Source organism: Triturus cristatus, chromosome 8, assembly GCF_964204655.1.
Source record: "Triturus cristatus chromosome 8, aTriCri1.1, whole genome shotgun sequence".
Taxonomy (NCBI): Eukaryota; Metazoa; Chordata; class Amphibia; order Caudata; family Salamandridae; genus Triturus; species Triturus cristatus.
The window spans coordinates 183,605,085-183,631,642 of record NC_140591.1 but is presented as its reverse complement, the minus strand read 5'-3'; the positions used below and the strand labels follow the sequence as shown (position 1 = coordinate 183,631,642).

At 49.8% G+C, this 26,558-nt stretch overlaps 1 protein-coding gene across 3 annotated transcripts in view; it reads left to right on the top strand.

The window, feature by feature from the left end:
* Positions 1 to 26,558, top strand: part of LOC146801785 (E3 ubiquitin-protein ligase TTC3-like) — a 1,762,960-nt gene that overhangs the window by 724,713 nt on the left and 1,011,689 nt on the right. For all 3 annotated transcript variants that reach the window (XM_085621278.1, XM_085621277.1, XM_085621276.1), the window contains exon 29: positions 22,712 to 22,758. In XM_085621278.1, the coding sequence (XP_085477404.1) occupies positions 22,712 to 22,758 (47 nt within the window). The remainder of the gene's footprint in view (positions 1 to 22,711; positions 22,759 to 26,558) is intronic.

The window sequence follows — 26,558 nt, the reverse complement described above, 5'->3', positions numbered from 1 at the left end:
CAAACGATAATGTGTGGAGATCGGGTTTCTGTGAATATTTACCATTTGTGCATCACCAAGTAAAACGTCTTGATTTTGATATTTAAATCGGTTTCCAGCACACTTTAGAATCACACTAAAATGTGCTTCATTTTTGCTTTCCTAACTGCTAAATCCATGCAGTTCATATACAGGTATTTTACATTTTGTGTGTTGCAAAAAAACATCCCAGAGCCTTTCCTTTCGCAGTCACTGTACTCTAGCAAGATTGCCACATAATTCATTTTTAAAACTCTTCTTACTTTGCAGTCAGAGAAAGAAAAAGTAAACGCGAATCTTGAAACAATTTATTAGAAGACATAGCCTGACATTTGACCCCTGTCTTTGAAGCCCCTGCAAATGTGACAACGTTAAACACGTTAAACACAGAATTTAAATTCGTCATTATTTATTGCACCCGCTTTCCCCACCCACCAAAATTCAGCTTGCAATCCACCAGTGAGGCGTGGCCCACAGTTTAGAAAACCCTGTTCTAAGGGCACATGGCAGCTCTGTCTGCGTTTTTAGCTTCCTGCCTAATCTTCCCTGTTTAGATTATGATTGGTGTTGTTTTCTGAAGGTTTGACTTATTGGTTCTTTCGATCTTGATTGCTTTTAAGTACTAGGATTTGGCGGCTGTTTGGACGTGCTTGATGGCATCTCCATTCGAGCTGATGCACAGTTGCCAGATTGAACAGTTCTGTTGGTGACAATTATTTCTTCTAAACGCAGAAACTTCACTTTTTGAATATCCCTAGATGCCAGACTCTATATAGAGAATTTTTCCAATGAGTTGGTAGTTGGCATTTTACAGCTCCGCGCTGGCTCCTTACCACCCCAGAAATGAAAAGGTGTAGACGCATATAGGCACCACCACTGTGCATTGATGAGGTCTGTTCTTTTGTTTTCATGCTTTATGATTAGCATCCGGTGCTTCACCCTCAACTTTGGCAGTCTTCTAAGCCATGCTGAGACCTCCTCAAGCAGATGTCGGTCACAGACTCCCAAGAGGTTTCTTTGGTGCCTGGTCTCTAATCACGACTCCAGTCATGTGACCAATGCGCCCTAATGCACCCAATTCTCTTTTTGACTTTGACTCAGATCCTGTACCAGAACATGGATCACCCCGAACTACCTATGATGATAGTAGGGTGAGGGATGACTTTCTTCCTTCTCATTATAGTGATAATGCCTTATACCTTAACTTATAAAATGCCAGTTGGCTTTACACCACCTCTGAAACAGCTTGGCTAGCAACATTGACCACCAATAGTGTAAATTACCTCATTTGCATTGCTGGTTTGGATGGCAGCTGAGGTACTAGAACCGAAATTGCCTCCATTGAGACGAAGACAAATGTTCTAAGGGAGATTCTCTAAAATCAGTCGATTACATTGGAGGCCTTCGTCCCATTCAGTGAAGTCCTCACGAATACCATGATGGCTATGTGGTCAAAACCATGTTCTTGTCTGCCTATTACTCTGCAGGTAGCAAGACAACTCAGACTTGTACCCAAAGATCCGAATTTCCTCACCAAAAACCTTAGAAAGTCTTATTGCGCAGGCTCCGACCAGTAAGATTAATCCTAACTCATTTCTCACCAATCCCCCGAATGGAGAGTTGAAACAGATTGATGCATTTGGGAAACACATGTTTTCTTCTGCCAACTTGACAGTCCATAAATGCAGCCTGCCTATTTGACCTATAAAAGCTTTCTGGGACAAGGTAAGCGAGATTTTGTTGGAGGTCACTGAAGACCGTATGGATTCCCATGCTCAGACAAACCCTGATGGGCAGGATGTAGCGAAATATGCTACCCATCAGGCCTAGACACGAAGTAATGCATTGGCAGAGCAGTTGGCTCTAGTTTCAGGCTTCTAAGGCACACCTTAGATTAAGTTGAGCAGTTTTTTTGGTGATGTGCAAGGACATGACATTTGATAGATCTAGACTCTTTGAGGGGAATGCAGACTTTGCAATGGAAAGGTTTAAAGACAGTTGGGCCTGCTTGGGGCTACGGACTCTCAGTAACACATTTCTCCATTAGTTCCTCAAATTTAGGGGATTTTCTATAAGGTTAGCTTGTAGACGGGGGCACCAGCAGACATGGCACAGTACAGCAGGGACACCATTCATCCAACTCATCGTATCCCACTTCTACGGCTACCAACCCACTTTAGTTTTCAGCCACGATTCATGTCCAACTGGTTTGGCAATGCATCTCTAATAGATGGATTTTATTCAGAGGGGATACACCCTGACTTTCATTTTCTCCCCACCCCTCCTTCCTCCCACATCAGAACAAATTTCGGAGGAGGGTCTGTCAATCCTACTGCAGGAGGTAGATTTCTTACTCGCCAAGGGTACCATCGAACAGGTACCGGACTCGGAGTGAGTTGGGACTTTTATTCATACTACCTCGTTTCGAAAAAGGATGGATGTCTTAGACCTGCCCTGGACCTTCGGTATTGGAATGTCTTCCTGTGGAAGGACAAATTAAAAACGCCCCCATCGGCTCAGATTCTATCCACCTTGCACCAAGGAGACTGGATAGTGTCAGTGGAATTGCAGGGCAGTGTATTTTTCTTTACAATCCTGCAGTCCCACAGAGGTTACCTGTGGTTTTGGTGTGCTTGAAACACTTTCAATTTGCCATGCTCCACTTTGGCCTAACCTCTGCCCCTCGAGTGTTGATAAGTGATGGTGGTGGTCACTGCTCATCTTGGGTTTCTGGGGGCTCCTCTATTTTTATACCTCAAAGACTAGCAGTTTAAGGCAGGCTTGCCATAATCAGTTGTAGATCACCTCCAGAAGATGGCAGAACTTTTAACATAGTTGAGTTTTACCATGGACGTGTGTAAGTCCCACCTGATTATATCACAGAGACAATCCTAGATACTGTGAGGTTCAAGACCTTTCATCCACTGCAGCGAGTCTGGGACGTTTAGACTGGGATCCCGATGTTTCAGGTTTTGCTTTGTATTTTAGCGAGGATGGTTCTGAGGCTTCTTGATTGCTTAGCCTCGTGCAGCCTCCTTGTCAACAACGCCATGTGGCTCATGCAGGCCACCTGGCAACCTGATATCCCATTTGGTCCAGCATCAAGGCTGCTCCCCAAACACCATCTAGATTTCGAGGGAGGTTTCTCAGGATCTGCAGTGGTGGCTGATCCCAACTTTTCCTGCAGCATTCTGCTCTCCCTTCCCCACCCAGAGCTCATACTGGTGACAGACTTCTAACTACTAGGATGGGCGATCAACTAGGGAAGGTGGAGATCAAAGGTTGGAGATTCATCTAGGGGTTGTGGAGATTTGTGCTTCATTGGAGAGCTGACTCCACTTCAACCTACTGGACCTTTTCTGTCATCAATCCAGATGAGGCTGGTGCAGGTCCTGATGGACAGTATGACTGTCTTGTTGTAATGTAAGAAGTGAGGTCCTCGTGCAGGGAGCATCTATCTAGTAACCAACCACCTGCCAAGTCCCTGAATGCCAGAGTGGACAAATTGTGCAGGCACCGTCTGCCAGATCACTCGTGGTGTCTGTATCCCGTATGGAATGTCTTCGAGTGTGGAGTGCCTTGGCTAGCCCTTATAGCCACTGCAGAGATTGCACAGTGTCATTAAACTTGCGCTTTGGAGTTTCCACAAGAGAACTCGTTAAGAGGCCCATTCTTGCTGTAAAATAACCAGAGACTCCTGAACATCTTCCTGCCACTACCTCTTTTGCCTGAGTTCTGAAGAAGATCAAGAACATATTTCATTTATTCTGTGTGCTTGAACAAATTTGTTGCCTAGTGTGGTACGTGAAACATTAACTCCCTACAAGCTAAGCTGTCAGATGTACTGTAGTTTGTTCTTCCTTTAGTTCAGCAAGCTTTGCAATGGACATTCTAAAAGGTCATTTGTCAGCCCTTTAAGCCTTTCTGCATTTGATTGACAGACCTTGTTCAAAATCGCCACTTGTGATGTAGTTCATTAAAGGTTTGACTCGAATGTTCCTTTCCTAAGTTTTTTGTTGTCCCAGAGGGACCTTATAATTCTCATGTCTACTCCCTTTGAGCCTGTGAATAGTTCCTGCCTGTGTCTCAAAAACTGTCTTTCTAATTGTGATTACATCAGCTCATTGTGTGAGTGAAGAACAAGTTACTTACCTTCGGTAACAATATATCTGTAAGAAACATTAGTTAGTTAGATTCCTCACCTTAGAATATCCCCAGGCCTCAGACTGGATCTGGAAGATTTTTCGTCAGCAATACCCCTTGCGCGTTGCTAGGCGTCGTCTGCGGCTCCGCGTCCGTCGTCGGCGTTGTGCGCCGGGATGACGTCGTCGGAGTACTTAGACGCCGCCCTCGCGCGCTGACGTCAGTTCTTGTACATAGCCTTCCGCGCCAGGAACGCAGAGCCATGCTAGAGACCGACACTGGTGCCAAAAAATTCTAGGGCCCTGAAAGGGATAGCCTTAACCCTAGATGTCAGTTCGCAGAACGGGGAGGATGGGTGGGTCGGTGAGGAATCTAACTAACTAATGTTTCTTACAGATACATCGTTACCGAAGGTAAGTAACTTGTTCATCTGAAAGAAACACGTTAGTTCGATTCCTCACCTTAGAATAGATACCCAAGCAATACCAACCCCGGTGGTGGGAGTGCGAACCAAGATCACACCAGAAAGTCCTGGAAGACAGAACGGCCAAAGAAGCCATCCCTCCGGACTTGGCTGTCTAGGCAATAATGCCTGGCAAACGTGTGCAGCGAAGCCCACGTTGCCGCCTGACAGATGTCCTGCAAAGGGACTCCCCGTCCCAAAGCAGTAGTAGCCGCTGTGGCCCGAGTAGAATGGGCGCGCAGCCCAACAGGCGGTTTCTTTTTTGCCAAGGAATAACAGATTTTTATACACAAAACGACCCACCGGGAGATGGTCCGTTTGTGTACAGCTTTTCCCTTCTTTGCACCCACGTAGCCAACGAAAAGCTGGTCGTCCACTCGGAACTGTTTAGTGCGGTCCAAATAAAAGGAGAGCGCACGTTTTGGGTCCAGACGGTGGAGCCGCTCTTCCTCTTTGGAAGGATGCGGAGGCGGAAAGAAGGTGGGCAAGGTGACAGATTGCCCAAGATGAAAGGGGGTCACCACTTTCGGTAGAAAGGAAGGACGAGGCCGAAGGACAACCTTGTCCGGATGAACAGATAGAAAAGGAGGCTTGGACGATAGAGCCTGGAGCTCACTCACCCGTCTAGCCGAGGTGATGGCTACCAGGAAAGCAGTCTTAAGAGTTAGAAGACGAAGAGGACAATTGTGAAGAGGCTCAAAGGGAGCGCACATCAGGAATGTCAAGACAAGATTCAAGTCCCACTGAGGCATTACGAAAGGGACAGGAGGGAACGTGTGAGTAATGCCTTTAAGAAAGCGTGACACTACAGGGGACTTGAAAAGAGAGGGCTGATCTGGAAGCCGTAAGAAGGCAGAGAGAGCAGCAAGATAACCTTTCAAGGTGCCCAGGGCAGAGCCCTGCCGGGCCAAAGAAAGAAGAAAGAGGAGAACCTCAGAAAGAGGGGCGGAGGGGGGATCCACAGCCTTTGCTGTGCACCATGCCACAAATTTGTTCCACCGGCAGGCGTATACCGTCTTTGTGGAGGGACGCCTGGCTGCCAGAATGATATCACAGAGTTCAGGAGGCAAGTCAAATGGCATCAACTGCCGCCGCTCAATCTCCACGCATGGAGGTGGGGGCTGGACAGGTTCGGGTGGAGGACCGTCCCCTGCTGCTGCGACAGGAGATCCTCCCGAAGGGGCAGACGTATCGGAGGATCGGTCAACATACTGAGTAGCTCGGGATACCAGTACCTTCGTGCCCAATCCGGAGCCACCAAGATGACTTGGGCCCGGTCGCGCTTGATCTTCTTCAGCACTCTGGGCAGAAGTGGTATAGGCGGAAAGGCGTACAACAGACCGCAACTCCACTCGTGACGAAAAGCGTCGCCGAGCGAGTGCCGCCTTGGAAATTCCAACGCGCAGAACTGCTGACATTGCGCGTTCTCGTCGGTGGCGAATAGATCTAACCAAGGCTCTCCCCACTGCTGAAAGAGACCTTGCGCCACCTCGGAGTTCAGATGCCATTCGTGATCCATCATGCACCGGCGGCTGAGTTCGTCTGCTCTGGCGTTCAGAGAGCCCGCCAGATGTTGAACCACCAGGGTGACGCCCTGGTGTTCCAGCCATGTCCAGAGGCGCAGAGCCTCCTGACAAAGGGTCCACGACCCCACCCCGCCCTGTTTGTTGCAATACCACATGGCGGTGGTGTTGTCCGTGAACACCTGCACGACACTTCCCCCGGACAGAGGGAAGGAAGGCTTTAAGTGCAAGTCAGATCGCTCACAGCTCCAACAAGTTGATGTGGAGGCGAGACTCCGCCGGAGACCAGAGGCCTCTGATCTCCGCCTCTCCCATATGGCCACCCCATCCCAGGAGGGACGCATCCGTCACTACGACATGCTCCGGTAGGGGTAGGGAGAGGCTCTTGCCCGTGACCCAATCGCGGTCCGTGAGCCACCACTGCAACTGCTGTGCAGTGCCCTCCGAGATCAAGACATGGCCGGACAGGTTGCCGTGATGCTGGGCCCACTGAAACTTCAGGTCCCACTGCAGAGCCCGCATGCGCCGCCTGGCGTGATGCACTAGTAGGATGCAGGAGGCCATCAGCCCCAGAAGCCGCAACACTAGCCTGACCGAAACCCAGGATAGAGGCCGAAAGATGGGAATCAGGGCCTGTATATCCCAGACCCGCTGCTCCGGTGGATGGACCCGGAACTGCGCCGAATCGAGAACTGCTCCGATGAAGAGGAGCTTCTGAGAGGGGCTCAGGTGTGACTTCGGCACGTTGATGGAAAACCCCAGCAAATGCAGGAGATCCGCCATAGTCTGGAGGTGGGAGACGACTGCCTGGGGCGAGCCCGCCTTCAACAACCAGTCGTAGAGATAGGGGAAGACTGGAACCCCTGATCTGCGCAGATGAGCTGCGACCACCGCCATCACTTTCGTGAACACCCGAGGGGCGCTGGTGAGGCCGAAGGGGAGCACGGTGCACTGAAAGTGCACCTGACCCACCGTGAACCGCAGGTTATGCCGGTGGGCCGGCAGGACAGGGATGTGGAAATAAGCGTCCTGCAAGTCCAACGCTACCATCCAGTCTCCAGGGTCTAGGGCAACTAGAACCTGAGCCAAAGTCAACATTTTGAACCGTTCCTTCCGGAGGAAGGCATTGACGTTCCGGAGGTCCAAGATAGGGCGTAGGCCCCCTTTGCCCTTCTTGGGAACCAGAAAGTAGTTGGAATAACAACCACGACCTACTTCTGGGCTCGGAACGCGCTCGACGGCCCCCTTGGCCAAGAGGGCCGAAACTTCCTCGTGGAGAAGATTCAAATGATCCCCCGAGATACGGTGGTGCTGCGGTGGCAAGGTTGGAGGGGTCGTCTCGAAGGGGAGGGAGTAGCCCCTTCGGACGATTTGCAGCACCCACCTGTCCGACGTGATGGAACGCCAGTGGAGCAGGTGATGGCGAACTCTGCCGCCCACTGGCGTGGAATGGGCCTGAAAGCTCGGACTAGGAAGGCTTTGAGGCGGATGCTGCCGGGGTGGATGTGGACTGACCGCGTCGTCCTCCGGTACCGCCTCGGCGGAAACCACGTCCGCGACCGCGTGCAGGCTGGTTCTGCGGCCGGTGGCTAGGCGGACGTGAGGAGGTACCCTTTCCTTGGCCACGAAAGGAGCGAAAAGCGGAAGTTTGTGGCCGCGGGGCCGACATGCCCAAGGACGTGGCCTATGCCCGGGAGTCCTTGAAGCGAGCCCGTGCACTGTCCGCATTGTCACCAAAAAGGCGAGCGCCATCAAAAGGCATGTCCATGAGGGTGCTCTGGACATCCCCTGAAAAAGACGTGGACCGCAGCCAGGCGTGACGTCGAAGCGCCACCGTGGTAGAAATCGCCCTACCCAGCGAGTCCGTAGTGCCGAGTCCACATCGGATTGCATGGCGCGCTGCATCTCTCCCATCGGCCAGGGCCGAGGAAAGCCGCGCCCGGGCCTCCTCCAGGCACAGTGGCAGCACGTCCTCCACCGCATCCCACAGAGAGTGGGAATAACGGTCCAAGAGACAGGCGGTGTTCAAAGACCGCAGGCCCAAACTGAGCGAAGAGAACAGCTTCTTACCAAACTGTTCCAGTCACTTGGAATCCCGGTCCGGAGGAGCGTACGGGAAGGAGGATTGGGAGGTAGAGGCCTGGATAACCAGACTCTCGGGGGTGGGGTGTTGGGACAGAAAACGGGGGTCGCCCGGAGCAGGGCGGTGGCGCCTGGCAACGTTCCTATCCACAGGAAGGACTGTGGAGGGCTTGGACCAGGTGCCCTGCAGAACGTCAGTGAGGGCCTCATTGAATGGCAGCAGAGGCTCAGTGGAGCATGCGGCAGACTGAAGCACCTCAGTGAGGATGTTAGTCCTCACAGCCACGGCAGGCAGCTCAATCCCAAAGGCTTCGGCCGCCTTGCGCTGCACCACAGAAAAAGCTGCACCCTCCTCCGAAGCCACAGTCGGAGGAGAGATGAATCCAGTGTCCGGAGAGGTATCCAACCCACTGGCCTCCCCCAGTTCATCTGCCCAGTCCTGTGCAAGTTGGCTCTGAAGGGCCATAGGGTCATCAGACCCCTCCCAGTCGCCCCCGTCATCCGATTCCTGGTAAACAGGAGGAATGATCGGAGCCGGTCGATAGACAATATGTGTCTCTAGCGGCGTCGGATGCGGCGTCGGGCGGCGCCGCATCGGCGTCGCGGCCGGACAGGGGCTGAACCGGGGATCGACATCGACCGGAGCCGGCGTCGGGGGTGGTATCGGTGTCGGCGCCGGCGGAGGAGGCGTAATGAGGTCGACGGGGGCCCAGGCTCGGGTCCCTCGGGGACCTGCGGCGTCTGGGCCGGAGCCTCCAATGGCGCCGGGGCCAGAGCCGCCGGCATGCGAGGTCACTCAGTCGAGTCCGCGGGGCCCGAAGGCGCGCCAGCGGGCGTCGACGGCGGGGCCAGGCTCCTCATGGCCGAGAGGAAGGCACTGACGTCCGCCGGCGTCGCGTCAGTCCCAGGGACCGTCGGGTATGGGGACTTGCACGGCGCCTGCGGCTCCTGCGGAACTGCTGGGGTGGAACCACCCGGACCCTCGGCCGAGTTGCGCGACCGGCGAGGGGAGTCCGAAGAGCGGTGTCGCTTCTTGGACTTCTTGGAGTGCCTCGACTTACCCGAAGACTTCGAGCCAGACGAGTGACGATGTCGAGTGCGGCTTCGCGACCGATCCTTGGACCTCCTCCTGGACCGGGATCGAGAGCGACGCGGAGCTGAGTGGCGAAGCTCGAGAAGCTTGCGGGACCGCTCCCGCCTAGCTTTCGAGGTCAGGGCCATACAATCGGAGCACGACGCCGCGTCGTGGTTGAGGCCCAAGCAGTACAGGCACCGGCGGTGATGATCGGTCACCGACATCAGCCGGTGACAGTCGTCGCAGGCCTTGAAACCAGGCATCCTACCGGCACCAGAGTCGAGAATTGACCAAAAAGAGTCAAAAAAGTGAGTCAAAAATTGACTAAAGGGGTAGCTCTCCCGGATCTGCGCTTACTGGCGCGGAAAAAGGAAGAACTGACGTCCGCGCGCGAGGGCGGCGTCTAAGTACTCCGACGACGTCATCCCGGCGCACGACGCTGACGACGGACGCGGAGCCGCAGACGACGCCTAGCGACGCGCAAGGGGTATTGCTGACGAAAAATCTTCCGGATCCAGTCTGACGCCTGGGGATATTCTAAGGTGAGGAATCTAACTAACGTGTTTCTTTCAGATATGCAGTGCAACACCTTTTTTCCAGATAGATTGGGACTGAGGACTCTGGTTGCTTTCATACTGAAAGTTGTGACTCCCTTTCATGTAGGACAATTGCTCACTCTACCAGTGTTCTTTGCTCACCATCATCTTTCAGAAGAGGCACAGAGGCTCCATCGGTTGGACCTGCAGAGGACTTTGAGGTTTTATATCGATCATACCAAGGCTCATCGAATGAACGATCAGCTCTTTGTAGGGTTTCCTTTAGTAAAGAAAGTGCAGCTGGGCAGAAGAGGACCCTGTTGAGGTGGCTAGTCCTCTTCATCAAGATCTGCTGGACACTGGCATGAGGGCCTGACAGCCTCTCCTACCTGAGTTAAGACTGCTATGACTGCATTGGCGCAAGAGGTACCTCTCCTTCACATGTGGTTTTACATACCTTCACATAATGCTACCAACAAGGACACTTCACCCTCTTGGTTCTGCAGGACTTTTTGTTTTTAGCCCACTCCATTAACCCTCTTCCTTTGGCAGGAATTTCTTTGGTATTTTCTGAAAGGTAATAAATCTTTAATTGTATTCATCAGGAAAACAAATTGGTAAAACACTCTTTCTGGTGGATGCTTAATATAACCACAGATTCCTCCCACCTCCTTATTCTGTGGAGTGACCTCAACTTCTAGAAACTTGGAGATCCGTACACTGTCATCAACAAGCTGCATGCCACCACCTACTGGTGCATAGGAGTTGTCAGAACCCCTTTCAGAGGCCCAGGGGGAAGCAGGCGCTCAGGGCCCAATCCTGGGGATTGAGGCCTTTTAATCCTGATGTCCTGGGACACGCCCTTCTATAAGCTTTGAGCAATTGCGCCAAGTACCCCTTTCTCACTTGACTCTCAGTGGTGGCGTGAGTTGAGCAGTCCAAGGCTTCTCGGGAAGGAGATAGATATACAGCAAACACAGACTCACACCTCAGCGTATATTTGGCAACCTCAATAAATGAATGTCCAGCGAAATATTCCCTTTTATATAAAGCAGTATTTATAAAGATGCACAAAGTAAAATCGAGTACATACTAAATAAGCCCTTCTGGCTACAGACAGGGACTATTCCCCATTTACTTGAGGCAAAATCTACATTAAGACCCACTAGAGAATACGCATCTTAGAAGTCCCACAATAGCTATTCAAAGTCCACGATGTCCCAGCGCCTTTGGCTCTTCAGTCAGAGCAGATTCCTCCCACAAAGGCTCTGCAACTCCACCGCTTTCGACTGGATATGTGTATCAAAAAGGTACACAGGCCCCCTAGGCCTATTCTTTATGGTTCTCTTATTAGCCCTATCTCCTTCTTGGGATGTGTCCAGGCCCCTTTCACCAGTGTCCTCTCTTTAGAATCAAAAAGCCTCTTTTGAAGTGTACTGAAGAGCATGGCTCTTTCTTCTTCCAATAAGTGTCTATAACTCAGCTCCCAGGAATGTAGCAATTCACAAATCTGTCAGCTCCTCTACCTGTACTTATTCCTCCAGCTGGCTGTGGGGCTACCAACAGAGAAACTACTGGCCCTCAAGCTCTGAACCATATGTAGGCAACTATGCATCCTTAGTGCTGCACACAAACATATGTAGCCCTCTATGTGCTGTACCACTGTAAGAAATCGGGCTATTGATTGACTGGGGGGGGTGGTAGTGGGGGTGACACTCTACTCCAGCAACAACCACAGAGAGTCAGGGTGAACCACAAAATTCACTACATTAACCTGTGCTTAACACTCTGGTAGCGCAGCTTAAATGCAGTTGGGCTTGACTTTGTGGTGATGTGTAAAGTATTTATGCAGGCCACAAGCAGTAATAAAGTGAAAACGCAACACAAGAAAAATTCCAAACCAAAGTTATTAAAAATAGAGAACATTTTAATGAATAAAATGATAATCGAATGATAAAAGATCAATCAGTAGAACCGTATGTATGCAATTTTAAAGTTTTAGGTAGGTATACCAGCTAAAAGCTCAAAGCGCCACTCGCAGTTATTTGGTCGTGCTAGACTGCGGAAAGTCACAAGTTGATGCCAAACGCGATGGAGCATGGGCCGGCTACAGGGACCAGGCTAGTCCCGCTGAAAGAGTTACCTTCTCAAAGTCCTGCGCGAAGAGTCCAGAACTTCAGGATTTTTCCTTTTCTTGTAGAGGAGTACACTCTGATGGTAGCCGAGGGTCCAGGACCTGGGGAGGCACCTTTTAGGGATCTTGGACTCTCTCTAGCAGAGGCCAGCAGGGCTCAGGCAGGTCCAGTTGCAACAAGTCAGCTTGGCAGTTGCAGGGAGGCCGCTTGAGCTTGTTTTGTCCCTGTAGCTCAGAACAGGAGGTCGCCAACTGACCTTTGGAATCACTCCGGTAGCCTTGGATAAAGGGAGCAGACCCTCATGCAGCAGAAAAGACCTTTGGGTACAAGGCATGCCTGAAGCAGCAGGGCAGTCCTGTGCGGAACACAGCAGGCTTTAAGTAGCAGGACAGTCTTCTAGTAGCAGGAGGGCATTCCTCTGAGGTGCAAGGAAAGCCTCAAGCAGCATAACAACCCTCTGTGGTAGAAGACATCCCTTCCTCTGTAATGTCTGATGAGTGACTCAGGAAGTCCAATATTTATACCTGGTGCCATACATTGATGTGGGGGAATCTTCTAGGCTACCTCCACATCTGCTTCTGGCAAGTTCTTCACTTCTCCTGCCAAGGCTCTAACATGTCTGGGGTGACAAAGGCCTATTGGCAAGCTCCTTTGTGTGTGCTAGAGGCAGTCCCTTTGAAATGTAGGTGGGTCTGGGTACAGCTCTTCCCCCACCCGTCCTGGAATGATAACCTAACTTGCCAACACTTAGTCCCCTTTGCCTCACTGTCTGGGAGGAATACCGAAGTCCAACAGCAGGGCTATGAACAGTCGTGTGACCTGGGACACTGGCAGCAGGCACCAAATGATGAGCTTAATAAAATGTCAACTTTCTCAAAGTAGCATTTTCTGAATTGTGACTTACAATCCAACTTTACCATTAAAGAGGATTTTATATTACAATTCATTTGAGTCCAAACTTGATATTCCTATCTGCTCCCAATCAAAAGTTATTTATTAGTAGTAAGGCAACCCAATGTTATCCATTGGGAGAAATAGGCCTTACAGTAGTGAAGAATGAAAGTAGGAGTTTTTCACTGCCAGGAGAACTTAAACCCACATGTCCTACTTTTTTAATACAGTGCACCTTGCCCTATTGGCCATTAGGGACTACCTTAGTGGTGACCTATGTGTATTGAAAAGAAAGGTTTAGGCGTGGCAAACGTTTTACTTAGCCAGGTTGAATGGGCAGTTTAAAACTAATCTGCATTACAGGCTGCAATGAGACCTGTTTTAAATGGCTACTTTAGTGGGTTTCACAATGAGTGCTGCAGGCCCATTAGTAGCCTTTAATTTACAGGCCCTGAGTACATTAGTGCACTTAACTAGGGACTTACAAGTAAATTAAATGTGCCAATCAGGGTTAGGCCATTTTTACTGTGTTTTAGGAAGGAAGCGCTAAAGCAGTGGTTAGCAGTGGTAAAGTGCCAAGAGTTCTAATGCCAACAAAACCAAATTCATTAAAGAGGTGTGGTGAATGCAAAACGTTTGAGGGTGACCTAGCATAGAAGGCCAAGTCAAACAACTACTCACTGGCAAAATCACATTCAAGTGTGATGCACACAAATTGGCACACTCAGTTTTCATGTACTGTTGCTCTCACAGACTCGCGCACATGCAAGCGCAGTTCATATACACATTCATGTGCTGTCCCCATGTACTGTAGCACTCAGCCTCACGCACATACCAGGACGGTACTTTCACACATACACCCTCTGTCCTGATTCACTGCCGCACTCCCAGGTTCATGTACTTGCCTGAAGTGCACTCAAACATGCAGCTGCTGCCCCTCTTAACTTCTATGGTCAGAAATGTTTTAATCTTTCCTTGCTAGCAGTGTATAATGTCCCTTGTCCAAAAGTTTAGGATTCAAGCCCTGTACTTACCGTGAGGGTCAGATATTAATAACAGAAAGGGAATCAAAGCTCTTCATGACTATGGCGCAGGACTAAAAAGAGGCCCGGTGCGAACCTCAACCTCTTTGAAGGGAGGCGCAGTATATCCTCTGTGTACCGTTGTCGAGGTAAGTTTTCCAGATGTACCCCTTCTTCTGCTGAATCATCATCTGAGACAGATCTGGTAGAGGTTCAGTTTCTAAAACTACAGTTCCCTCTGAGCCATTGGACACCACTCCCACACCTAACCCTTCCACCAGGGTCTGCCCCTAGGTGCACACGTTCCTCAGGCTTAGCTGGACTTTTCTGCCCAAGGACCTGATCCTGGATTCTTTCTGAACACAATGTTTGATATCTTCAGAAGGGATATGGTACTTCTTGCAGCCTTTTGGCCTGCTACCAGCGGGTCTTTCCTCTGTGTTGTTCACCTCCTTCATGCCTCAACCACTGACACCGCCACCTTCCCCGACTCTACTTTATGACACCTGAGCCACCAACACTGGCTCTCCCAACGCCAATACCGGTGAGTTCCGAGGAGAAGCGAGTGCAAATTTTGAAAAAAAGGACTTTCCTTCTCGCTACTTCCTGGTGTGTGTCTCCTTATAGTCCCTCGCTTTGGCTGTGTCTCTCCTCGTAGTCCTTTGCTCTGGCCGGAACAGGAATCACACTCAGGCTCACAGTCACAGCCCTGCAGCGCAGCGTTGTGATTTGTCTGAGACCGTGGTTCGGCGCTCATACGCTGACTGGGAGCATGGGTATGTTCCCAACGCAGGCTGTAATGCAACCTGCATGGAGAATAAACAAAGTGCGCATGAATGTTTGGCCGGCCCAAGACAGCCGGACAAACATTTATGCCCACTCGGTGTGCTCACCACTGCTCCTGCTCCTGTTGAGAGCAGCCCCACCCCACAAAGCTGCCACACATCAGTCAATCAGGGAATTCTAAGAACGCTACTCACCCATGAGGGTCTCAAGGCTCTTGAGGGGGGGGGAAGGGGGGTCTGCAGATCTGTTTAGCCAAAAAGCCAGGTATTTAGGGTCTTCCTGAAGGTGTTCAGGGAGGGGTCAAATCTGATGTCTGCCGATAGCTCGTTCCAGGTTTTGGCTGCAATATGAGAGAAGGATCTTCCGCCTACTCTGGCACTGTGGATGTGCGGGGTTTCGGCCAGTGCGAGGTTGGAAGATCAGAGGTTTCTTTTGGCTACGTGGAAGTTGATTCTGTCGATGAGGTATTTGGGTCCGTTGTTGTTTAGGCATTTGTAGGCGTGAGTGAGGATTTTGAAAGTGACTCTTTTCTCCACGGGGAGCCAGTGGAGACTTTGTAGGTTTTGACTAATGTGTTCGTGTCGGGGGATGCCGAGGACGAGTCTGGTGGTGGTGTTCTGTATTGTCCGGAGTAGGGACTTGTTGATGCCGGCGTAGAGTGCATAGTCTAGTCTGCTGGTGATGAGTGCATGGGTGACTATCTTCCTTGACTCAGGGGGGATCCACTTGAAGGTCTTGCAGAGGATGCGGAGGGTGTTGAAGCAGCTGAAGGTGACTGCATTGACCTGTCGGTTCATGGTGAGTGATGAGTCGAGTACGATGCCGAGGTTTTTGGCGTGGTCGGAGAGAGTAGGTGGACTTCTGAGGGCGGTCGGCCACCATGTGCTGTCCCATGTAGAAGGGGTTTTACCGAGGGCGAGGACTTCTGTCTTCTCGACGTTGAGCTTCACGCAGCTGTTGGTCATCCAGATTGCGACATCTTGTATTCCTTTCTGGAAGTTGTTTGGCAGTGGGGGGTCATTGGTGAGGGAGAGGATGAGCTGGGTGTCGTTTGCGTATGATACGATATTGAGGCCGTGTTGTCGGACAATGGCTGCGAGGGGGGCCATGTAGATGTTGAAGAGTGTGGGGCTCAGGGATGAACCCTGTGGGACTCCGCAGGTGATTTTCGTGGGGTCGGAGAGGAAGGGTGGGAGTCTGATCCTTTGGCTTCTTTCGGTGAGGAATGATCGGATCCAGTCCAGGGCTTTTCCTTGTATGAGTGCGTTGTGTAGTCTGGCGACTAGTGTGCGGTGGGAGGCGGTGTCGAAGGCCGCTGATAGGTCCAGTAGTATGAGGGCTGTGGAGTGGCTTTGGTCCAGGAGGGTGCGGAAATAATCTGTGGCGGCGAGTAGGGCGGTCTCTGTGCTGTGGTTGCTTCGGAATCCGGATTGGGACGGGTCAAGGACGGCGTTCTCTTCAATGAATCGTGTCAGTTTCCTGTTGACTGTTTCCTCTGCAACTTTGGCTACGAATGGGAGGAGCGAGATGGGGCGATAGTTTTTGAGGTCGGTGGGGTGAGCTGCGGGCTTCTTGAGCGACTGACTTGTCTGACTTCTGCGCGCTTCCAATCGTCTGGGAAGGTGCCTGTTTTGAAGGTGGTGTTGATGGTGCGTTGTAGTTCAGGTGCGATGGCAGCCACGGCTCTGTGGTAGATGTGAGGGGGCATGGGTCAGTGGGGGCCCCGAGTGGATGCTTTTCATGGTCGAGGCGGTGTTTTCGGCTGTGATCGGTGTCCAGTTGGAGATGGTGGGCTGGCTGGTGTTTCTGGAGTCGGGGGGGCGTCTGTGGTGCCTGGTGGATGGTCAATGAAGTTGTCATAGAGGTTTTTGATCTTGAGGTGGAAATAGGTTCCAAGCTTGTCGCAGAGGTCTTGGGACGGGGTGATGTCAGTGGCTTTGCTGCGTGGGTTGGTAAATTCTTGAATGACACTAAAAAGTTCCTCGGAGTTGGTGAAGTTTGCCTGGATTTTGTTGTGGATGAAGTTCCTCTTGGTGGCTCTGATCTGGTTGTGATAGTCCGTCATGGCGTCCTTGTAGGTGGTGTGGTTTTCGGTTGTCTTGGTGTTTCTCTAGTTCGTCTTCAGGCGTCTGCAGGTGCATCTGGCTTCTTGGAGAACGGTGGTGAACCAGGCGGCTTTCCTGGGGTGTTGTCTGTCGGGGTTGCGTAGCCGGGCGAGCTCACGAGGTTGTCACGAAGGATAGCGGAGTTGGGGTCGCTGCGGTTGTGAAGATGGAAGTTCAGGTCTCCAATGAGTATGTAGTTTGTTGAGGCGATGGCGTGGGGTGCGATGAAGTCTGTGATGGTGGTGGCGAAGGGTGTTCAGGGGCCGGGGGTCTGTAGACGAGGGTTCCTTGGAGTGTGGCTTTAGGGGTGGTCTGGATCTGGAAGTGCAGGTGTTCGGCGGAGGGGAAGGTTTCGCTGGAGGTGGTGAGGCGGAGGGTGCTCTTGTGGGCAATGGCGAGGCCCCCTCCTGGGTGGTTGGGGCGGTCTTTCCTCTGGATCTTGTATCCATCTGGGATGGCGGTGCTGATGTCGGGGGCAGAGGATGCGTTGGTCCAGGTCTCTCTGACAGGACAAAAAAATGATAACACAAGTTATTATCATTTTATTTTTCCTGAACTTAACTGCTATTAAGAAGTGGGGTGACGCTCCTCCCCCTTAGTGGAGAAGCTGCCACTGGCTGCAACCAGGACCCCTCACCATCTTCATTGACCGAGGAATCTCTGCAGGAAGACCCCGTCTACCGCTTCGCATCCACAGCATCCTTAACGCATCTCTAGAATTCTTTATCCCTTGCATCAGGACCTCTCCATAGGAATCCATTGCAACGTGAATAAAGTGCCTGGAACTGTTTATTGTTGCTTGTAAAATCTATATCTTCGGATCCCTCCGGTGGATCTTTTTCGTTGCGTCTACATTTTTTATAAAAATGCAGCCTTTTTTTAATTTTTATAAATTGGTGTCCGTTTTCTTAAGTGTTGTCGATTTCTTCTTGAATTGTTTTGGTGCTGTTTAAATGTTTAACATTTGCTCCTTTGTGTAAGCCTTGCTGCTCGGTGCCACAGCTTCCCAGAATTGAGATGAGAGTTTGACAGACAAAGCTCATGGGTCCTGAAAGGGTTGGTAAGTATATTACATGGTGAGGATGCATTGCCACGCCATAAAATGCCCCCCATTTCCTCACACTTCTTGAAAAAGGAGCAATTCAAAATGCTCAAACTAGCTTAAGTCCGTTCTTCCCTGGAGACTGGATGATAGCATTGGACTTGTAGGACGCATACTTCAACATCCCTGTCCTGCCTGCCCATAGACATTACCTGCAATTCATAGTAGATCAAGAGCACTTTCAGTTCACCATGTTCCCCTTTGGCCTTACCAGCACACCTTGGGTGTTCACCAAGGTGATGGCGTAGTTTGTAGCTCATCTGCGGAGATCATGGGTGCCAGTCTTCCGCTATCTCGACGACTGGCTGTTGAAGACTTGCTCATCCGAGGCAGTAGTCTCACCTCCAGACTACAGAAGACCTCCTGCACTTGCTGGGGTTCACTATCAACATGCCGAAGTCACACCTGACCCCGTATCAGACGCTGCCTTTCTTCAGAGCTGTTCTGGACACAGCGCAGTTTCTGGCTTATCCTCCCGAATGGCGAGTCCAGGATATACAGGCTATGATACCGATGTTTCAGCCTCTAGCTTGGGTTTCAGTGAGACTGACTCAGAGGCTTCTGGGCCTCATGGCCACCTGCATCCATCTTGTGACATATGGCCACTGGCATATATGGACTCTGAAGTTCCAGTGGGCGCAGCATCAGGGGAACCTCTCTCTGACATGGTCCAGATCTCTTAGAGCACTTCAAAATATCTGCACTGGTGGTTAATGAACTGCACTTGGGTCAGCAGCAGACCCCTCTCCCTTCCCCCACCAAATCTGAAAGTAGCGTCAGAGAAGTCACCCCTGGGGTGGGGTGGCCACCTGGGAGACGTAGAGATCAGAGGACTCCTGCCTCTGGCGGAATCCAGACTCCACATCAACCTTTCCATGTGATCTGGCTGGCATTCAAGGCCCTTCTACCCTCCATCAAGGGAAGGCTAGTGCAGGTGTTCATGGGCATCACCACCATGTGGTACTGCAACAAGTAGGGTGGCGTGTCGTCATGGACCCTTTGTCAAGAGGCCCTGTGCCTCTGGACATGGCTGAAACATCGGGCATCTCCCTAGTTGTTCAACGCCTGTAAGATCTCTGAACACCAGAGCAGACCAACTCAGTTGAAGATGCCTAGCAGATCACATATGGCATCTCCATCCAGAGGTGGTGCAAGGTCTCTTTCAGCAGTGGGGAGTGCCTTGGTTAGATCTATTCGCCACCGCTGAGAGTCGCAAAGTAAGCAGTTTTGCGCGCTGGAGTTTCCAAGGTCGCTCTTGCTCTGAGAAGTTTTTAGTCTTGAGTGAAGCTCAGGCATCTAGTATGCCTTTCCACCAATACCTCTCCTGCCCAGAGTTCTCAAGTTGATCAGGAATAACAGAGCAAAAGTCTTTCTTGTGGCCCCGGACTGGGCTCGGAGAGCCTAGTATCCTGAGCTGTTGAGCATGGCCTTTGGTTCTCTGATCAGGCTGCCCCTGCAGGAGGGTCTTCTGTCCCAGCAGCAGAGGATGGTTCTCAAACCGAACATGTCTACCCTCCACCTTCATGTGTGTAGATTGAACGGCAACAGTTGACAGCTTTCGGCCTTCAGCCCAAAGTCTGTGATGTTATCTTTGCACCTCAGCATTGCTCTACCAAGACCGGGCGTTGGAAGAAGTTTGTGGCATGGTGTGCTGAGCAACAGGTTGATCCCTTATCTACTCCCCTTTCCAAGGTTCTTTTGTTTATCCTTCACCCAGTCCAGCAGGGCTCTGCAGAATCTGTCTTCTATCTCCACTTTTCTACAGCTGCCAGATCAACCCTCTTTTCGGGTCCCCTCTTGTGAATAGGTTCCTTAAAGGTCTGCAGCACATGTTTCCCCAGTTCCCTTTGTAATGCCTCAATGGGACCTAAACTTGATACTTATTTTCCTAATTGTGTACTCCCTTTGAGCAGCTTGATTACTGCCCTCTTATGTTCCTCACCATGATGCCAGCCTTTCTTGTGGCAATTACATCTGCCCGTAGATTCAGAGAGCTACATGCTCCATCATCCCAACCTCCCTACATCTCATTTTTCTCTGACAAACTGGTCTTTTAGACTCAAGCATCCTTCTTGCTGAAGGTAGTCACCCTGTATAATGTAGGCCAGTCCATTACCATGCCAACCTTTTATGCTCTGTGGCATCCCTCTTAGGAAGAGGAGAGACTCCTCCTGCTGGACCCAAAAAGAGCGTTGTTGTTTTACCTTGACTGCACAAAAGTGTTCCGGGTGGAAGATCCTCTCTTTGTGGAGTATGTCTGGGCCAAGAAAGGAAGGACCGTGCAGAAACAGACCATCTCCTAATGGATCATGCTCTGCAATAAAATCTACTATGCATTGGCCAAAAAGCAACTCCCAGAGGGTTTGCGTGCTCATTCCACCAGAGCAAAGACTGCTAGCACTGCATTAGCATACGTAGTTCCGGTCATGGACATCTACCAGGCAGCAAAGTGGGCGCCTCTGCGCACGTTCACGAAGCACTGTTACCTGGACAGTTAAGTCCGTTGGGACTGACTCTTTGCCCATACAGTCCTGCAGGACTTTTTGGTGTGAAATTGTTTCACAGACCCACTTCTGGGGAGGTATTGCTTCGCTATCTATTCTAAGTTAAGGAATCTGCGAGTAGAATTCGCTATCAAATAAACAAGTCACATACTTTTGGTAACACTTTATCCGGTAGAAGCTATATCTAGCTGCAGATTCCTGAGAGACCCACCCATCTTCCCTGTTCTGTGAATGGATTTCTAGACGCAGGACTGCTCACTTTTCAGGGCCCCAGGTTCACACACCAGTGACCTGTGTTTTTCTTGGCTCTGTGCTACTGACGTGGAAAATCTCAAAAAGAAACTGACGTCACACAGTGGTGGCGTTTATATTGTCACTGTGCACATCACTTCTGGCTCGGATGACTGAGACCGTGCCAACCTGAGCCGAACAACGCCACATACAGGCATGCCGGGGTGTTGCTTTCACAACCTTGCCAGATTCAATCTGATGCCTGGGGATAATTCTAAGTTAAGAAATCTGCTGCTAGACAGTCTCTACCGGAGAAGGCCGTGCCGAAGGTAAGTAACGTGTTCCTTAGACCTACTGACAGACCATTTTGTTATCAATATTTAGAGAACTCCTAGTTTGCCAAAGTTTCTTAAGGGGGCTATAAGCAGCGTTGGCAAATAAGGGACGGACTGTCTAACATTTAGTTGTAGTTGTCGTCGTGCCCTGGCTACACTTCACTGTGTAAACTTTATTTGTCCCATGAATTTTATCTAGCACACCACAGTTCTTACATGTATCAGCACTGCCAGGCCTCTTTTACCAGGTGTGGATGCTAATTTTTTTTTTTTTGCATAGCAGTGAGGGGCATGCCTCCACTGTGTGGCAATATTTCTCTTTTTTAGGCAGCTCCAAACTGTAGCCCCGTAAGACAATACTCAAGATTTTTATTGAAGTGTATGTTGCATTAGTTCCCAAACTAATCTACTTAAACAGAGCACAACCTAGCAAAAAATATTTGGTTAGTAAAAGTGGAATATTTTCAAAGAAGCGTAATATGTTTGGGAGGACAATCAATTTTAAAAGAGTTACATGGCCAATAAATAGAAATGCTGTTTAACCCTGTGCTCTGTCATCGATTGCTATCAGTTGACCATCAGATCTAAATTCACCCATCACTCACCACCACTCCCACGTACTTGATGGTATCAGAGCACTACCTACACCTGCCTTTCCTTCATGCACCTTCCTTAACTAAGTAGACCCTTAGTATGACTTTAATATTCCTACCCACCACAAATTCCTAGTAGTTAGTGTAAACCACTTAAAAGCCATTAAATTGCCAGGACACTTTATTGTGGCAAAGAGCAAGGAAATATTTCTGCCTGAGATCAATTTATATAAAAATTAGGCAAAGCAGAGCATTGTTGAATACTCTGAACCACTGGTGCTGTTAAGGTGTTAAACATACTGTACGGATTCATCACTCATTATATGAGGAGCTCATAACTGTGTGCCCACAGCCTTTTTCCACTGTTATGCTCTTGTTTACATGTCCAACTCTGTTAACACAACCCTAAAGCTCTTGGGCCAACAGGAATAAGAATGGTAAAAGGGAACATCTCTTTCACATTCTTCTGTGGAATGCAATCATCATTTTCTAACATTGAACAATTAAAATAAATCCTAGCCATAGTGTGTGACTCTAGTCATTTTTTTCCTTAACTTTATATATACATTTCACAACAAAAAAAGAAAGATACAATACAATACTGTTATGCTAGAGACAAGTTATACAATTGTGGTCCATACGCATACAGAGGAACTAACAAAATTGCTCCGACTACGTGAGTCCTATTCAAAGTTGGGAGACAGCCTGCCATCATTTCATGAACAATAATTGTGCTTTACTCTAGCCATTTAACCAATAAAGAAAAATAACTCCATTCTTATTAATAATAGGTAAGTAGTCGATTTGGCCAATATCTTGCAATCTATACTATCTAATGACTTGGAATGGTACTAGTACAGAAAGTCTGACCTGCTTGAGCATCCCCCTAGTGGAAGGCAGGAGCTTTGAGACATACTGCTTAAATGCAACCGTAAGGCCGTCATGATCATTTGCCTGGCTAACAGCAAAGCCTTTAATATTATTTGTCTCCATCTCAACCAAGAGTTTCTGCCTGAGGATCCTGATCCACATATTTCCTAAAACAGTGCCAAGGTTGTTGAAAGGTATAATTGTGATGATGAAGATGGTGTGTGATAAATAGGTAGATAACAGTTGTGTAATTATGATATTTTTATGAAACTATACATTTTTTGTCATTCCCTACAGATCATCCTTGTGGTGTAGTAAATAAGCAAGAAAATCAAGCTATTTATGTAAGTTTTTGGTGTTATAATGAATTAGTGCATTTTTTTCTTTGTTTACATTGGTGCAAGTCTAGTGTATTTTACATGCCAGTAAGAACTGTTTGAGTTAATTGACAAGTTCTCTCCAGGCCTCCTATTGTAATGTATTCCAAAGCTGTTCTGCACTTTTTTGTATGGTTATTTCTGATTAATTCATGCAGGTTCACCCCCAATTTCTGCCCCTATTGTGACTACTAGGTATTGGTGTAATGGCTCTGAAATGCACTGAGCCCTGCTGATTAGGACCCTTGAAAGTAATTGTTCAATTGGCTACACCCAATTGGCATACTCTTAATTTACTTGTATGTCTCTACTATATGGTAGCAGGAATACCTAGGGAATGTGAGTTAGCGTCTCCTAGCGATCGCCGCACTTGTTTTGCCACCCTGAGTTTTGCAAAGGAAAAGCAAGGCTTCCAGCTTGCCATTGCAGACTAGTAGAACCGTTTAAAAACTGCTAAGTTGACTTTGTCATTTAAAACAGTGGCAAATCCCAAACTTCCCTTTTTAGGTCTCGCCTGACCGAGCGCATGCGCTGGTTTGGCGAGACTTTTTGTAAGGGCTTAAAAAATATGCTACCATGACCAGCCTAGAGCTACAGTGCATGTGCGCGGGCGCGCGCTTAGGCAGAGGCGCCATATGGCTTTCCTCTCAAATCACTCGCCGCACTTGATCGCGATCACTTTCGCGGCCTCTTTGATGTTCTCAATAATGCTTATCTCAGGGTAACCATCAAGGCGCTACATTTGCTCTCGACAAACATCTCGCAAACCAGCTCAGCGATCACAGACATGCCTCGTGCTGCCTGCGTCTATTTGACAGCGCGAGACTCTTCCTAAAATAGAGCAGCGGTCGCTGAGCTCTGGTTCAAGCCCTCGTAAACTTGAATTTTTTCAATGCATTACGTCTGTTCAAGAACAAGCAGGGCCCTCTGCCCATCGCTGCCGCCGCACACAGGCCCCGTTGTGCCAGCCACGGTGAATCACTCTTCCTGCAGGCTGCTGAGAGAGACCCCTCTGCTGACGCGCAGCCAGGGCGGCTGCAGCTGGGCCTTGCTGTCTGTTATTCAGGATGGGTTGGCACTCACGAGCACGCCCTATTATGGAAGTTGCCTGTACCCAATTTCCCATTGTTCCTCGCCTCTACCCTGGCCCTATCTTCTGCCTCTGGCTGTGGAGTTCTCTGTTTCTACCTCGTCTGGCACCCTCCCCCCCCCCCCCCCCGCCCCCCCAAGCAGTGGCCGCACCTGGTACCCCCTCCAACCTCACACCCTTTTCCCTTCATTTCTAATTAACTGTGTTTCCGTCACTGCTCTCTCTCCCTGCCAATGTCGCCTTTCTCTCCCGGTACCCTCTGTCCCTTCCGCAATGTCTGTCAAACTGTTCTTCTCTCCCTGTCACCTCTGCAAGCGTCTCCTTTCTTCATGCCCTCCCGTCCTTTGTTGACATTGTCACTCTCTGCTCTCCTCACGCACCCTCTCTCCTGAAGTGTCAGTAATCGCGGCCGTTCCTCCCTCCCGTCACTCTCTCCCTCCTTCCCTCTCTCTGTCTGTCTGTAACAGCGTCACTCCTTCTCCCGCTCCTGTCCTCCGGCGGCTCCTCCCACTCCCTCGCTGTCTGTCTGACACCCTCTCCCATCCGGCAGTCTCCCTCACCCCATCTCCCATCCTGCCATCTCTCTCACCCTGCCATCTCTCACCCTCTCTGTCCCATCCTGTCATCTCTCTCACCCTCTCTCTCCCACCCTGATATCTCTCACCCTCTCTCTCCCATCCTGTCATCTCTCTCACCCTCTCTCTCCCATCCTGTCATCTCTCTCACCCTCTCTCTCCCATCCTATCATCTCTCACCCTCTCTCTCCCATCCTGCCGTCCCTCTTACCCTCTCTCTCCCATCCTGCCGTCCCTCTCACCCTCTCTCCCAGCTCGTCTGCCAGGCTCTCTGACAGACCCCACCCCTGCCTTCACTCACTGCCCTCTTCTCTTTCTCTCTGCCCTCTGTCTCCCCCTCCGCTAGCCCGAATGTCCTTCCTTTGACAGTAACAGTCTGCTTTTCTTTTTCTCCGCTCCCCTCTTTTTCTGTCCTCCTTTGTGCCCTCCCTTTAGTCTCTGTCCTCGTTCTCTCGCGGCTCCTGCCGCCCACCATCTATGCCTCTCTCTCTCCCCCATCCCATCTACACCTCTCCGCTCACTCTTTCTCTCATTATCTCTCTCTCTCCATGTGAATTTATGCTGCAGATAGACCCTTCAACCCGGCAGCACATTAACACACTTATGAGATTATCGGATGGAGTGTGTGTGTTTGTACCTGTTTGTGTGGGGTCCGTTTTCTGTGTTTGTGGTTGTACATATGGGCGTCTCAGAATTTCTACATCAGTGTTCTGTGTGCGTCTGTATGTGTGGGAGTGCTTATGTTCCTTTGTGCATGCGTAGGTGATCCATGTGTCTGTGCGTGCTTGTTCTTTGTGTGTCTGTTGCACATGTGTGTTTGTGTGGTTTGAGGCGTCAGAGCTGCCTCACAGGCCCGGAGCAGCAGCTGGGTGTTGATGTATGTGATTGGGTTATATAGCAGCGGCTGCACAGTGCATTCTGAGGCTGACCTATAGCTGGTCTGAACTGAATCTGTATCGATTTCTCCTCTCCTCTCCTCCTAGACCTCCATTCCATCCCCTCCCCCTGATCCTTAAACCACCACAGCCACACGCTCAAATGTGATCAAAAAGGCTGCAGTCCCTGACCACCTCTTGTAAACTTTATTACACAGCCAGCTAGGGATATGCAATACATGAAACTAAATGCAGACCGTAAATATTTATCGCCCTGTCCAGCTCCCGCATTACAACGTATGGTATTCATGTGCCTTAGGAGGGATTGGGAACATGAGAAATGAAACAGTGATGTAGCTTGATAGACATGCAAAGCTATGCCCTGGGAGATGCTCCACCTCAGCCTCTGACTCTTGCCCCGAGCAAGAGAGAGAAAGGTGGAAAAGAAAGCGCATGTTTGAAGCTGTTCTGTTTTCTGAACGAGCATCTCTTGAATTGAACAAAGGCTTTTACGAGCCTCTGTGCAGCCTTTCTGCCAGTGACGTGTAAGTGAGGTAGAGTAGATGTGTACATTACCGCCTCACTTCTGTGAATGCGAACATTACATTTATACATGTGTAAACTAAGCTGAGTATGTATATATTATGACCTATTTACTTTCATATAGGAAGCAATGACATGATGTGTGCATTACACAGTTTATTTTTGTTAGGAAGCTCAGCTGGGAATGATGTGTACATTACAGGTTTACTTGTGGAAAGAGAGCAGGAGATGTCCACATTAAAATTGTACTTCTATAGAGCAAGCAGAAGTCATGGCAAGAAAGCTGGTGTAATGTGTACAAAAAAAATGTCACTATTGTCGAGTAAGCAGGTATAAGGTGTGTACATCATAGTTTTACTAGTGGAAGGTAAGGGGAGTGATACGATATGTACATTACAGTTTTACTTTTATAACGGACTCAAGAACATAATGTGCACATTGCAGCTTTCTCTTTAGAAAGTAAGCAGACAATGTGTAATTTATATTTTCACTTGGGTACGTTATGCAGGAATATGAGCTCTACACTTCAGTCTACCTAAGTGAAGTAACAGAGGACGGGGTACCCCTGTACCTGTCGCTTCTTCCACTTTCTCCCCCAATGGTCTTGATTTTTTCTTCCCCCGCCAACCCACCCCACCCCCCACCTTATCCATGTCGCTTCTTCCCCTCCCACTCCCCAATTGT